This window comes from Orcinus orca, chromosome 14 (genome assembly GCF_937001465.1).
Source record: "Orcinus orca chromosome 14, mOrcOrc1.1, whole genome shotgun sequence".
Classification (NCBI taxonomy): domain Eukaryota; kingdom Metazoa; phylum Chordata; class Mammalia; order Artiodactyla; family Delphinidae; genus Orcinus; species Orcinus orca.
The window spans coordinates 35402839-35418984 of NC_064572.1; the positions used below are offsets into that span (position 1 = coordinate 35402839).

Sequence of the window (16146 nt, forward strand, 5' to 3'; positions counted from 1 at the left end):
CCAGAAAATCTCTGCCTCGAAAGCCTTCCAAGGCTTCTAATGGATAGAAAAATATGACCAAACTTTTGGCTTGTCCCAAATAATCGTCAGATTATTTGGCTCTTCATAATCTGACCCGGACCTACCTTTTTAGCGTTAACTTACAACCATTGTCCAACATGGCCAAAATATAATAATGGCAATAATGATGATAAGAACAATAAAAACAGTGATACTAGAGGTTACCATTAAATGAGTGTACATTATGTGCCAGTTACCATTAGTCTATTGACATACATTCTCTCATTTAATCCTCACTGCACCCTTACAGTGTTGGTATTTTTGCCTTTTTACACATGAGGAAACTGAGGCTCAAAGGGAATTTCCCCGAAGTCCTAAAACTGATGTGATAACCAGAATTCTCTGGTCTGGTCAAACCCAGTATTTGAGAATGCAGCTCAAATGTCCTTTCCTCTGTAACCCACCCCTCCCCACCCCAAGCAAAATGAAATGCTGCTTCCTGTGTGCTTCCCTATAATACGTTCATTCTTGTTTACAGCACTTTCTACCAAGTATTCAACAAATTGTCCCTGGGCGCCTGTTACGTGCCAGGTGTTATGTTGTGTGCCTGTGCTCCTGTCCCTCTACCCAGCTAGATCTGAGTATGTTAGTGGAGGAATTGTGTCTCTTTTCTAAAATAAAAAATTAAAATTATTATTATTTTAATTGTGCTTAAAACGTTCATAACAAAAATTATCATCTTAATCATTATTAAGTATACAGTTCCGTAGTGTTAAGTATATTCACATTGGTGTGCTATCAATCTCCAGAACTCTTTTCATCTTGCAAAACTGAAACTGCACCCATTAAGGAACAGCTTCCCAATCCCCTCTTCCCTCAGCCCCTGGCAACCACCATTCTACATTCTGTCTCTGTGAATTTGACTACTCCAGGTACACTACATCATGTAACTGGAATCATACCATATTTGTCCCTTTGTAATTGGCTTATTTCACTCAGTGTAATGTCCTCATGGTTCATCCATGGTGTAGCATGTGACAGGATTGCCTTCTTTATACAGCTGGATAATATTCTGCTGTATGTATTTACCACTTTTGTTTATCCAGTCATCTGTTGATGGACACTTGGGTTGTTTCCACCTCTTGGTTATTGTGAATAATGTTGCTTTGAACATGGGGGTACAAATATCTCTTTGAGATCCTGCTTTCAATTCTTCTGGGCATATACCCAGAAGCAGAATTGCTGGATCATAGGGTAATTCTCTGTGTAATATTTTGAGGAACGCTGATACTGTTTTCCACAGTGGCTGCATCATTTTCCATCCCCACCAACAGTGAACGAGGGTTCCCACATTTCCACATCCTTGCCAACACGTGCTATTTTCTGGGTTTTTCTTTTTATAATTTTTAATTGAAGTAGAATGACTCTTGAACAACACAGGGTTAATCCTTGTGTAATTTATAGTCAGCCCTCCATACCCCAGGTTCCTCTGCATCCTCGGATTCAACCAACCATGGACCGTGTAGTAACTGTAGTATTTAACATAGAAAATTTTTGCATATAAGTGGACCCGCACGGTTCAAACCCACGTTGTTCAAGGGTCAATTGACATTTCTTTTAAACGGGAGCCATTCTAATGGGTGTGAGGTGGTTTATTTTTTAAATTCTTGCTAAATGAGCACAGATTCTGGCATATCAGAGTGTTTGTGGAGTGAATGAATGAGTGACTTCACCACAAACTAATGGGGTCGTCTTGGCTACCAGGGTTTGTTTGATGAAGAAACAGTCTCTAGTATACCAGTGTCTCGACGAAGGTCAAGAACCTGAATTTGAATTGACTTCAAGACACGTGCACTCTCTACAGAACACTCCCTGGGGCTCTCCTCTGAGCCCCAAGGAGATGGTTCCTGCCTACCAAGCCCCAAAGGCCCACCCTTGGTCCCCTTGGTGGGCAGCTCCTTGAGGGTGGGGGAGGTGCAGCCCCTCCGTAGGGTCACCTCTCCAACCTGGCTCCACTCTGCATAAAGCAAACAAATCCAGGAGAAAGAAACTCGCGGGCATGCAGCATGCAAAATCCAAGGACCCCCAAGCCCATCCCCGCCCCACCCCCTCCCCTGCTCTGGGGGTGGAGGAAGGGAACAGGAGCCCAGCCAACTTTCCCCTCCCACCCTCAGTGCTCAGTGGGGCAGGGAGAGTCACATTTCAGCAACACTCCCAGGCCGACTTGAAGGCTGAAGCAAGCGGCCACACTGCCTTGTGAGAGCTCTCCGGATGCCTGCAGGCTTATGCTGGACTGAGTCACTTCCTCACCTTAATTCTCCCCTAATACCTTCCCTTTCTCTGCAGGTTCACTCCTGGCACCACTGTCTGGGTGAGGAATGTCTGGGGAAGCTGCACAGGTGGGTCAGCTGAGCTGTCTGCCTAGATACTGCAAACATGACCATGACTGGGGACAGAGGATGTGGGGGGCGGGAGTGGGGCGCAAAAGCAAAGCTAGGTTTGTCTGCTGGCTCTGAGGAGCACCCTAATCCCTTCAGCCAGTTTGATCTCTGCAAGTCTGAGCACAAAGTTGTCACCTCCAGGCAGGATTCCTGGGGGGCCTGAGCAGGGGCTGGTGGAGGAAGGAGGAGAGGATGAAGAGGAGCAGAGGAAAGGGTGGGGACATGGCTGCTTTGCGTTCCAGGGACCTCCATCCCGTGCTACCTGCCCTGGAGAACATGGCTGCCTCCTGGAAGGTCAAGTTCAAAGGTCATCTTCTGTGTGCCAGTTTGCTGGATGAGTCTGCAGAGGTCACAATATTAGCCAGAGCCTGCTTGTTTCTGGAAGTACTGCTGTTCCTTTTACCTGTATGTACTCTTTCCTTCCTTGTCTACAGCTAAAGTTTTCTTTTAGGATCCCGGATTCTTCGTCTGTATCTCTTTACCATTGCTTCCTGTGTCTGCCTGCCTCAGCTTGTACATTCTAAGATGGAAATCAGGGCACAGTTTTAATTTTTATTGAAGTTATTCATTCACATAGCTCAAAGAGTCAAATAGTGGTGCAAAATTTATGAAAAACTCTCCCTCATCAGAGCTCTCCCCTTTCAATTTTATTTTACTTTTTTTTTTGCGGTACGTGGGCCTCTCACTGTTGTGGCCTCTCCCGTTGTGGAGCACAGCCTCCGGACGCGCAGGCTCAGCGGCCGTGGCTCAAGGGCCCAGCCACTCCGCGGTATGTGGGATCTTCCCGGACCGGGGCACGAACCCGTGTCCCCTGCATCGGCAGGCGGACTCTCAACAACTGCGCCACCAGGGAAGCCCTCCCCCTTCAATTTTTATGGCTCATTCTTTGGGCATCTGCCATAATTTCCTAGATAATATTGTTTTATTACTACTTCACGATTTTTCAGTTTCAGGGACTATTTATTATCGTCTTCCCCACTCCAACAACCCACTCACCCTCCTGGCCCCCATCCTCCCAATATAACGATATAACAATTTGGTTAGCGCAGCAGTCAGTGTTTACATTATTACCTCCAGGTAAACACTATTCCCATGTGTTTACACTATAAGCTACGGGATGTACTATGATTTCTTCTTTCCATGCATAAGTTTTTATTTTCCCTGGAGTTAATAACCATGCCCCCTCACCCCAACTCACTTAGTATTCTTTGTACTCAGTGCCAAACTCTTCCAGTTGTTGAAATCTCCCCTCAATACCTTTAGATGATGTTCTTCCAATTTCATTTTCTTGAAGCAATCTCTCCTGGAGCTTCCTGACCTAATTGGATTTAGGCTGGGTGCCCTCTAGGCCTGCTGTATTGTTTTTCGTCTGGCAATCTCCCTTCGCCTGCATCCTGGGGGTTCTCTACACCGCTCTCCTGAGTCAGATTCCTCTTTCCTGTTTTCAGCCTTTTGCTTGGTTTACAAACTTATTTTGGTGAAACACATCCTCCAGTAGCCTCTAAAGTACATGAAAAAAATTTTTTGATCAAAGATCATTTAAGTGACATAAACTTTTTCTTTTTTAACTTTCAAACTTGATTGATAGTTTGGTTGGATATAAAATTTTAAGTTGTGGGTAATTTTCTTTCTTTTTTTTTTTCTTTTGGCCTTGCCACTCAGCATGTGGGATCCTAGTTCCCCGACCAGGGATCAAACCTGTGCCCCCTGCAGTAGAAGCGCAGAGTTTCAACCAATGGGTCGCCAGGGAAGTCCCAAGTTGTGGGTAATATTCCTGCAGAATTTTGAAAGCATTGCTTAAGTGTCTTACTTCCACTGCTTCTGTTGAGACATTCAAGCCATTTTAATTCCTGACCTAATCCCTCTCCCTTTGGTGAGATCTCTTTGTCTTCCATGTTCTGAATTATAACGATTTGTCTTGATATGGGTCGTTTATTTTCATCCATTATGTCAGGTGCTCAATGGGCCCTTTTAATTTGGAAGTGCATGTCCCTCAGTTTTGGAAAAGTTTCTTCAAGTATTTATTTGATCATTTCCTCCACTCCATTTTCTCTTTTTTCTGTTTTTGTTTTTTCCTAGAACTTGTTTTTTTCATTTATGAAACAGCGAGAGTGATACCAACCTCAGACGACCATTGTAAGAGTTAACAGACAGAGCATTTAACAGGTTCAGCAGGGTGCTCCCTACATAGCAAAGCTCAAGAAAATGGTGACCACTGACCATTATTTTTATGGACATGAAGATGCTTTGCACCCTGTTAAGTACTTGGTGGGCATCACCTTTTGGACAGCCCGGCATCTAAATCCCCCCTTCCTCCATTGAGTGAAGGCTTCTCCTTGCCTCCCATTCCTGAGGACAGGACTTACAGACCCTCACTATCCCTGTCCCCTGGTCCCTGGTGGCTGTCATGACCAACTGCATGCTCCTGCATGCCCTCCTTATTTTGGCAGCAGGGACTAAGGAAGCACCAGACCCACTGGCACAGTGCCTCGGATCCTAATCAGACCCAACTGGCTCTCTGCTGCCATTCACCCTTGGGCTTTGCCACAATTTTCTCATTGTGGGTTTCCAGCCTTCGTGATGATTCTGTGAGCTGCCTGATATGTTTCCAAAAACAAAACAAAACAAAACTTTTCCATGTCATTAGCAGGATTTGGTTTCTATTTCTTGTTACCAGGAACTCTGATGAATAAACCTGATCTATTCAGGTTTAAGGCAAAGCAAGTTATCAAAACAAGGGCAATGAAGTTTGAAACGCCAATGGGACTAGGAAACAAAGTGGTCCCACCTGCTCTCCTGGTTAATCTCATGTGTTAAGAACAGGCAACTTGTGAAAAGTGAAAACAAATGGTCAACAAGACGTTGAGCCTCAGGAGAAGACAAAGAACTCCCAATTAAAATAGATATTTTCTCCTGTCCTATTAGCAAATGCACCTACATACAAGGGTAGGTGTGTGTGTGTGTGTGTGTAATTAAAGTGTAATAGGGACTTCCCTGGTGGTGCAGTGGATAAGAATCCACCTGCCAATGCAGGGGACATGGGTTTGATCCCTGGTCCGGGAAGATCCCACATGCCGCGGAGCAACTAAGCCCAGGCGCCACAACTACTGAAGCCCGCGCACCTAGAGCCTGTGCTCCGAGACAAGAGAAGCCACCGCAATGGGAAGACCGTGCACTGCAATGTGGAGTAGCCCTTGCTTGCCACAACTAGAGAAAGCCCACGTGCAGCAACGAAGACCCAATACAGCCAAAAATAAACAAAATTAAATCTTAAAAAAAAAACCCAAAACAAAACAGAAAAAAAAAAATAAAAGTGTTATAGCGGCTGTGGGCAGGGGAGCAAAGTGTCCCACCCACGTCACAGACAGTGCTAGCCCACCAGTCCCAAGGGAGTCTAAACAAGGGTCGTGACCTCACCAGTGGAGAAACATTTTAAAGATCACTTCCCACTGCCTTGAGCAGTTTTGCTATAGGACAAGATGGGGAGCAGTAATCACTACCATGTGCATGGATTTGTTGGGAAGTACGACTTGCTTGTGCCTTTAAAAAAATTGTGATAAAATATACATAACATAAATTTACCATTTTAGCCATCTTTAAGGGTACAGTTCAGTGGCATTCCATACACTGACGTTGTTGTGCGGCCGATCTCCAGAACCCTTTCATCTTGCAAAACTGAGAGTCTGCATCCATTAGACAATAATTCCTCATTCCCCACTCCCCTCAAGCCCTGACTACCGTAATTGTACTTTCTGTCTCTATGAATCTGACTGCTCTAGGTACATCCTGTAAGCAGAAATCATACGGTATTTGTCTTATTGCGACTGGCTTATTTCACTTAGCATAATGTTCTCAATGGTCATCCCTGTTGAGGCATATGTCAGAATTTCCTTTCTCTTTTTTTTCTCCAGTTTTATTGATTTAATGGACACACAACACTGTATAAGTTTAAGGTGTACAGAATAATGATTTGACTTGATGAAATGATTCACACATGATGAAATGATTTCCTCTGTAAGTTTAGTAAACGTCCATCATCTCATATAGACACAAAATTAAAGAAATAGAAATTATTTTCCTTGTGATGAGAACTCAGGATTTACTCTTAACAACTTTCATATATAACATACAGCAGTGTTAATTATCTTTATCATGTTGTACATGACATCCCTAGTACTTATTTATCTTATAACTGGAAGTTTGTAACTTTTGACCACCTTCATCCAATTCTCTTTCCCCCACGCTCTGCCTCTGAAAACCACAAGTCTGATCTCTTTCTCTATGAGTTTGTTTGTTTGTTTGTTTTTTGCAGTAAGCGGGCCTCTCACTGTTGTGGCCTCTCCCGTTGCAGAGCACAGGCTCCGGACGCGCAGGCTCAGCGGCCATGGCTCACTGGCCCAGCCGCTCCGCAGCAGGTGGGATCTTCCCGGACTGGGGCACGAACCCGCGTCCCCTGCATCAGCAGTCGGACTCTCAACCACTGCGCCACCAGGGAAGCCCTGTTTGTTTGTTTTTGAAGCATAATTGACCTACAACACTATGTTAGTTCTTGGTATACAACATAGTGATTCCATATTTCCATGCATTTCAAAATGATCACCATGATGTCCAGTTGTCCTCTGTCACTATACAAAGTTATAACATTGTTATTGACTGTATTCCCTACACTGTGCACTTCATACCCATGACTCATTTATTTTGTAACTGGAAATTTGTACCTCTTCATTTCCCTCACCTTTTTCTCTCCTCCCCCAACCCCCCTCTCCTCTGGCAACCACCTATTTGTTTTCTGTATCTATGACTCCATTTCTGTTTTGTTACATTTGTTCATTTGTTTCTGTTTTTATTTTTTTAATATTTATTTATTTATTTCCCTGCACCTGGTCTTAGGTGCAGCACGTGGGATCTTCGTTGCAGCATGCCGGATCTTTAGTTGCGGCATTCGGGAACTAGTTCCCTGACCAGGGATCAAACTCGGGCCCCCTGCATTGGGAGAACCAAGTCTTAACCACTGGACCACCAAGGAAGTCCCTGTTTTTAGATTCCACATGTAAGTGAAATCATACAGTATTTGTCTTTCTTTGAATTATTTCACTTAGCATAATACCCCCTGGGTCCATCTATGTTGTTGCAAATGGCAAGATTTCATTCTTTTTATGGATGAGCAGTATTCCGTTGTATAGATACACCACACCTTTATCCATTCATCTATCACTGGGCACTTGGGTCCCTTCCACCTTTTGGCTATTGTGAATAAAGCTGCTATGAATGTGATCATACAAATATCTGTTAATTCATAGCCTGGGTGTCAACTCAGATCATCTTCCTTTGAGACTTAAATAAAGTCAACTTGAGGTACACCTACAGCCCTCCACCCCTAAAAGAAAAAAGAATGGACGCCTTCCTTGATGTTGTCACAGTACCTAGGAGCCCCCTCCTGCCTTCCAGAGACCACAATGACACCATTTTTGGAGTGCTAGGTGCTGTACTAGGTGCTAGGAGCTTCACAGCTCTTACCTCTTTTAGTACTGATGGCAGCCCTGCAAGGTGGAGAAGGACCACTGCTGACCCATTTGGGCCTTTTTACAAATTAGGTCTAGATGCTCATTCTTCTTGGCAGATCCATAGATCGGCAAGCAGAGCAGGGTCTAGATGGAAGTGTCCACTTGGGTCTTCAGCATGGCCCCCTTGTGCGAACCACAGCCAATTATATATACAACACAGTTATATATGAGGGCCCTGAGGCAGGTACAGTGGGTAACTGGGTAAGCCGGGTTTATGGATGAGGAAAGTGAAGCATGGAGGTGAAGGAGTTTGCCTGAGGTCATAGGGAGCCAAGGCAAGCTTAGAGCAGAACGAGGCCTGCTTTAAAACGTAGACTTTATTTAGGTATGATGAGGCCAGCAGATCAGGAGACGATTGTCATTGAAAAGATAGTACATGTACAGCACGGTGACTATTCTTCATAATACTGCATTGCATACTTAAAAGTTGCTAAGAGGGAATTCCCCGGCGGTCCAGTGGTTAGGACTCCACGATTCCATTGCCGGGGGTTCGGGTTTGATCCCTGGTCAGGGAATTAAGATCTCACAAGCTGCGTGGCGCGGCCAAAAAAAAAAAAAAAAAAAGTTGCTAAGGGAGTAGACCTTAATAGTCCTCATCACGAGAAAAACATTTTTTTTTGGTAACTATGTATGGTGACAGATGTTAACCAGACTTATTGTGGTGATCGTTTTGCATACACAGTCATCCCTCAATATTTCCTGGGGATTGGTTCCAGGACCCCTGAGGATACCTAAATCCACGGATGCTCAAGTCCCTTATATAAAATGGCATAGCATTTGCATATAACCTACACATATCCTCCTGTATACTTTATTATTTATCTATTAAAAAAAATATTTATTTATTTATTTGGCTGCGTTGCGTTTTCGTTGCTGTGCGCGGGCTTTCTCTAGCTGTGGCGAGCGGGGGCTACTCTCCACTGCCATGCACAGACTTCTCATTGCAGTGGCTTCTCTTGTTGCCGAGCGTGGGCTCTAGGCAGGCAGGCTTCAGTAGTTGTGGCACATGGCTCAGTTGTGGCTCGCGGGCTCTAGAGCACAGGCTCAGGAGTTGTGCACGGGCTTAGTTGCTCCTCGGCATGTGGGATCTTCCGGGACTGAGGCTCGAACCTGTGTCCCCTGCATTGGCAGGCAGATTCTTAACCACTGGACCACCAGGGAAGCCCCTCCCGTATACTTTAAATCATCTGTAGATTACTTATAATACCTAATACAATGTAAATGTCATGTAAATAGTCGTAAATACAATGTAAATGCAATGTAAATAATTGCTGGTGCAGCAAATTCAAGTCCTGTTCTTCGGACCTTTCTGGAATTTTTTTGTGTGTGAATATTTTTGATCCATGGTTGGTTGAATCCATGGTTGCTGAACCCTTGGATACAGAGGGCAGACTGTATACAAGTATTGAATCATTATGTTGTACACCTGAAACTAATATAATGTTATCTGTCAGTTAAACCTCAATTAAAAAAAAGAAAGAAAAGATAGTATGTTACTCACAGTTCCCAAGAGGAAGGGCCACACCATGCAGGGTCACGCCAGGCAGCACCAGGGTCAGTCAGTCAGGAGGCAGGATGGCGGAGGGAACATGGGCAAGAGCCTTTATTGTGGTTTCTGCAGGAAACACAGGTGAGACAAATATACAGGCATAGGACTGACTAGTTTGAATAATTTCAGTGGGCTCTGGGGCATAGGGCCACCCCTAGTTGTCTGATACCTGGCTCTGGGATGATTAGGACAGGGAAATAGTCACCTAGAGTGTGAGAGTTTGTAAGGTCTTGATAAAGAGGATGGTTGGTGTATGGGCTCTGAATTGACTAGTTTGCACATAGAAGGTGTACTCACTGGAGAGCCCTCTACTGTCTGTCGGAATTGGCTACTCCTGAGAAGCACAGTCTCTTCAGGGTCAGCATAGGCCCCATGATGTCAAAGCATCAGAATAAGAAGAGATGGTTCCTACAAGGCTGATGCTCAGGGTCTTAATCACTTTGCCTTCCCTCCTTAATACCTTCTCTCATTGATGGTTTTGAAATTTTACTCTTTTTTCCTTTTGGCTGTGGAACTCTTTCTCCAAATGAAATCTTGAGGCTGTCCAATTTATTAAAGACTGCTACTCTGATGCTGACAGATGGTAATTAGACTTATTGTGATCATTTCATAATGTATAAAAATATAGAATCATTAGGTTGTACACCTGAAACGAATACATTGTAAGTCAATTATATTTCAATAAAAAAAAAGAATGCTGCTGTGGCTGGTGGGCAGGGGTAGGAGGGCACAGTATGAAGCCCCCAGTACTTTGCACCTGCTCATTTCGGAAGCAGCCTTAGAGGCCCTGCTGGCCCCTCTTATACAGAGCAGAAGGGGTGAGAGGAGGCTGGCCAGGAGGCAGATCCTAGAGTGGCCACTAAGGCTGTGTGACCTTGGGGTAGTAATTTCCCTCTCACTCTCTTTTATTTATTTATTTATTTATTTTAATTTATTATTTAGCTGTGCCACGCAGCTTGCCGGATCTTAGTTCCCCGACCAGGGATTGAACCCGGGGCCATAGCAGTGAAAGCGCCGAGTCCTAACCACTGGACTGCCAGGGAAGTCCATCTCACTCTCTTCTTTAAAACAGCTTTATTGAGATATCATTCACACACCTTACAATTTACCCATGTAAAGTATACAATGAAGTGACTTTTAGAATACTCAGACTTGTGCATCTATCACCGCAATCGATTTTAGAATATTTTCATCACCCCAAAAAGAAACCTCATACCCATTAGCAGTCACCATCCAACCTTCCTACCCCCTCAGCCCTAGGCAACCACTGATTCACTTTCTGTCTTTATAGATTTCCCTATTCTGGACATTCCATATAAATAGAATCATTTAACATGTGGTCGTGTGTGATCCTTTGTGAGAGGCTTCTTTCACGTAATGTTTTCGAGGATCATTCACATTGTACCACGTGTCAGTACTTCATTCCTTTTTGTGGCAGAATAACACTCCACTATGAGTATGTCACATTTTGTTTATCTGTTCATCCACTGATGGACATCTGGGTTCTTTCCACTTTTTGTCTATTACGGATAACGCTGCCATGAACATTCATGTACAAGTTTTTGTGTTAAAATATTTTTGAATTCTCTTGGGGATATACCTAGGTGTGGAATTGCTGGGTCATGTGGTAAACCTATGTTTAACCTTTTGAGCAACTACCAGACTTGTTTTCCAAAGTGGCTTGTTATGGACTGAATGTTTGCCTGCCCCCCACAATTCATATGTCGAAGCCTTAACATATTAGAAGGTGGGGCCTTTGGGACATAATTAGGTTTAGATGAGATCATGAGGGTGGTGCCCCCATGATGGGATTACTGTCCTTTTAAGAAGAGGAATAGACACCAGAGCTTCCTCTCTCCACCACGTGAGGACTCGGCAAGAAGGTGGTTGGTTGTCTGCAAATCAGCATGACGACCCTTATGAGGAACTGAATATGCTAGCACCTTGATCTAGGACTTCTCAGTGTCCAGAACTGGGAGAAATGAATGTCTGTTGCCTAAGCCATACAGCCTGTGGGTTTTTGTTGTAGCAGCTCAAGCTAAGACACAGCTGTGTATGAAGTTTCCAATTTCCCCACCAGCAGTGTATGAAGGTTCCAATTTCTCAGCTTCACAAACGCTTGTTACCCTTCGTCTTTTTGACTGTAGTCATCTTAATGGGTGTGCGGAGGGATTTCAGTTTGGGTTTGCATTTTCCTGGTGGCTCGCCTTCCCTCTCTTGAGCCACACCCTCCTCCTTTGCTAAGACAGGATCTAGAGGTTCTTCAAAAGTCCTTCTGGGACACCAACGTAAAGCAATTATACTCCAATAAAGATGTAAAAAAAAAAAAAGTCCTTCTGGGGATTTCCCTGGTGGTCCAGTGGTTAAGACACCGCGCTTCCACTGTAGCGGGTGTGGGTTCAGCCCCTGGTCGGGGAACTAAGATCCCCCATGCTGTGTAGCACGGCCAAAAAAAGTAAATAAATTTTAAAAAATTAAAAAAAACCCAAGTCCTCCTGGCTTGACATTCTGAGTTCTTTATGTGTTTCCTTTAGCACCCTGAAGATCCACTGCTGTGGGTGGGATTAGAGAGTGGGGTGAGGGAGAGGAAAAGGAAGAGACAGGCTGTGATAAGAGCGCTTAGAAATCCTCCTAAAGAGCTGTGGTCACAGGATACCAGAGGTAGCATCACGTTTGCCTTCATCCAGTCCAAAGTGCCAAGCTATTTTATAGGTGAGGAAAGTGAGGTCCAGAGGGGTGACAGTTACCTAAAGGTGCTCAGCACGTCAGTGGCAGATCAGAGAATCCAGACTTGCTTCGGGGTGCTGGAGAGCCCTGGGTTTGATTCCCACTGATCTGTGTGACTGTGGGCCACTTTCTGAACCACAGTTTCCCCATCTATGTAATGGGGATAATACCTACTTTATGGAGTTGTTTTGAGGATATAAAATATTTAACATAGTAAGTGCTCTGTAAATAACTTATTTCATTTTGGAATTTTTTTTTAAAGTAAGTTTCGTTAACATCCATCACCTTACATCATCACAATTTTCTTTCTTGTGATGAGAACTTTTATTTTTTTTGAGATTAACTTTATTATACATCATTACCAAACTTTTATCATTATTTTTTGTTAATTAATTTATTTATTTTTGGCTGTGTTGGGTCTTTGTTGCTGCGTGCAGGCTTTCTCTCTAGTTGCGGCGAGCGGGGGCTACTCTTCATTGTGAAGCACGGGCTTCTCACTGCGGTGGCTTCTTTTTGTTGTGGAGCATGGGCTCTAGGCGCACGGGCTCAGTAATTGTGGCTCGTGGGCTCTAGAGTGCAGGCTCAGTAGTTGTGGTGCACGGGCTTAATGCCTCTGCGGCATGTGGGATCTTCCAGGACGAGGGCTTGAACCCATGTCCCCTGCATTGGCAGGCGGATTCTTAACCAGTGCGCCACCAGGGAAGTCCCTAATTTTGGAATATTTAATATCTACATACCTATAATAAAAGAAATTCAAATAATATACAAAAGAGCATACAGTGAAAAATCTCTCTCCTCCACCCCCTTCTCGGGAGCCACCACTTTTACTAGTTTCCTGTCTTTTCTTTCAGATATATTCTGTGCATACAATAGAAGTTATTTACCACACGGGTCCCTTAGAGTCGGTGGAGATCATTAACTTGCTGCCTTTTTAAGCTGGTCTTTCCCACCCTGGCCCTTCACCACCCCCCTTCTCCTGCCAGCACACAGAACTGTGGGGCTCCCTTATTTGTCCAGCTCCCCTTTCCCAAGCCCCATCCACCTGGTAATGATTTCCTAGAGAGTCTCCCAGGGGTCTCCATGGGGACGTTTCCTGCTCCAATCTCCATGGCAACTCTTCTGGTTGCCATGGTGACACTTAAGTGATTATTTGGAGACCCTTAAATAAATCACCCACGGTGGTATATGCTAGAAGCATTTGGCTCCGGCTCTTATGTTTGGGGCCAGGCTTGGGGCCCAGGCCTGCAGGCAGAAATGGGAGGAGGGGAGGAGGCGGTGGTCCGGGCCCCTCGCCCTTGGTTCTAGCGCTACGAGGGGGCCTCCCTCGGCAAAGGTGGACTTGAGCCTTTGGGAAGTGGTGCAAGGACAAGCAGCAGTCAGGCTCCTGCAGTCCCTGAATAGATCCTGCAGCAAGCAGGAGATGCTTAATGGGACTGGGGGCTCAGGACGAGGAGCAGCTGCGAGGAAGCTGGAAAGTGACAGAGCAGGGATTCAAGTCCACGCCTGCTGGGCTCCAAGGCCCTCACTCCCTGACTCTACTGAGAGGGAATTTCAGATTGAATCCACTCCACTTATTCAAAGAATATTTTTAGGGAATTCCCTGGTGGTCCAGTGGTTAGGACTCTGCAGTTCCACTACTGGGGGCACAGGTTCTAGCCCTGGTTGGGGAACTAAGATCCCACATGCTGAGCGGCACGGAAAAAACAACAAAAAAACCACAATATTTTTAAAGCACCTACTACATGCCAGGTACTGTGCTAAGCATTGGGGTTACAGCAGCGAATAAAACAAACAAAAATACCTGTCCTTCTGGAGCTTACATTCTACTGGGGGAGATATAATTAGCAAAATACTTAACTCTGTAGGCTAAACGGTGGTCTAAGCGCAGGGTTAGGGAAAGGGGCTAGGGAGTGCCAGGATAAGCGGTGGCATGCACCGCCACAAGGGCTGGGGCTCCTGGGGCCCAGCTCTTGGGACAGCGGTCTTGGGACAATTCTCCCAAGGGACTAAGAATGAGGTTTGAGAAGAAGTGGTGAAGAATGGAGGCTCCATCAGTTGTGACCGGCTCCTTCCATGTGTTCTGGCAGCACAGCTAACAGTTTAGTCTTCCAGTTTCCTGGATGCCTCAGAAGATGCATTAAAGCAGACAGGCATGGCTGAGGGTTTAATGTCCATTTTACAGACTGGGAAACTGAGACCAAAAGGAGGAAGCAGCGTGCCTAAGGCAGTGCTGCTAATGTCAGGCAGAGTGAGGACTACAGCTTGAGTCTTGGAGAGTCCAGGAGTATTTCTGCTGGACCAATGGATTTATCGGCAAACCTGCAAATTCATACCTACCCTGAGTACTGTTTTATAGAAAGCTGAAAAAACCACTTGTCTTGAGCACCTGGGAGACTGGTGGAGTCTATCTGGGGAGTCCGGTTTATTTTATTTCTAATGTCAACCTCAAGTGGTATGTGACGGCTCGTTCTTCAGCGGTGGTGCAGACGGAAGGGCGCAGTGGCGTGATTCTTCTCACTCCTGGCTTCCCCTCCTCAAGGAAATGGAGAAGTTTGGAAGCACAGGTCCAAGGCACACAGTGTAGAGAGTGCATACCAAATGTTACTCTGTGCCAACAAGCTTCCTAAGGAGGCGGTGAGACGAGTCCTTCTACACTAGCCTCTCTCTGACTTCTCTGAGCGTAGATTATCCACCTTTAAATAGGCCTTGGGACCAATTCCCTGGCGGTCCAGTCATTAGGACTCTGTGCTTTCACTGCTGAGGGCACGGGTTCAATTCCTGGTCGGGGAACTAAGATCCCATAAGCTGTGTGGTGAGGCAAAAAAAAAAAAAAAAAATAGGCCTTGGGTTTGGGGCCAGGTTCAGAGGCAACAGAAGATGATTTCAGGCGAGTTTAAGCCTCAAGAGGTGTTCACTGCAAGTTCCTCGGACAGTGAGTAGAGGAGCTGAGTGGGCAGCTTCAGGAGGGACAGGAGGCCGTGGGCACTCTCTGGGGCCTGGCCTCGGCTCAGACCCCAGGTCAGAGCTCCTGGAGATGAAGTGGCTGGTCTCCCACTGGCGGCCCTTGGGGGGCCAGGCTCCCTCCTTCCACAGGCCTTCCTGCACACTGGCCCCTCTGCATGGAAACGCTCATACCCTTGCTCTGCTCATCCTTCAGGAATCCGCTTTGTCACTGCTCACAGAGGCCTCCTCTTCCTTCTCCATCACTGCAGCTGTCTCCTCGATTCTTAGCACGGTTTGTAATTGTCCATTTGTTTACTGTCTCATCCAGACTGCTTTTCAATCTGAATACAGTATCCCCTAACCACATATGGGCTCTGAGAACTTGAAACTTGAGATGTGCTGTTAAGAGTAAAACATACACTGGATTTTGAAAACTTAGTATGAAGAGTGTAAAATACTTCATTTTTTTTTTTTTTTTTTTGCGGTACGCAGGCCTCTCAGTGCCGTGGGCTCTCCTGCTGCGGAGCACAGGCTCCGGACACGCAGGCTCAGCGGCCATGGCTCACGGGCCCAGCCGCTCCGCAGCCTGTGGGATCCTCCCGGATCGGGGCCCGAACCCACGTCCCCTGCATCGGCAGGCGGACTCTCAACCACTGTGCCACCAGGGAAGCCCCATTCATAATTTTTATATCGATTGCATGTTGAAATATTGTGGATATGTTGAATTATGTAGATTATTAAAATTAAGTTCACAATTTAAAAAATGTGGATACTAGAAAATTTTAACTTACATATGTGGCTTCTATTATATTTCTGCTGGATAGTGATGTGACTACATTAATTCCGTAAGGAAAGGAGTCATGGAAGTGTTCACCACTCAATACCCTGCACCTGGTACTGGGGCCAGGGCATAGTAGGTGAG

General features: G+C 45.4%; 1 protein-coding gene across 1 annotated transcript in view; it reads right to left on the reverse strand.

Moving 5' to 3' along the window:
* DLG5 (discs large MAGUK scaffold protein 5) overlaps positions 1-16146 on the reverse strand; it is a 160183-nt gene that overhangs the window by 141109 nt on the left and 2928 nt on the right. Inside the window, exon 2 of the mRNA XM_049697220.1 lies at positions 9507-9620. Within this exon, the coding sequence (XP_049553177.1) occupies positions 9507-9533 (27 nt within the window). The 5' untranslated portion in view covers positions 9534-9620. The remainder of the gene's footprint in view (positions 1-9506; positions 9621-16146) is intronic.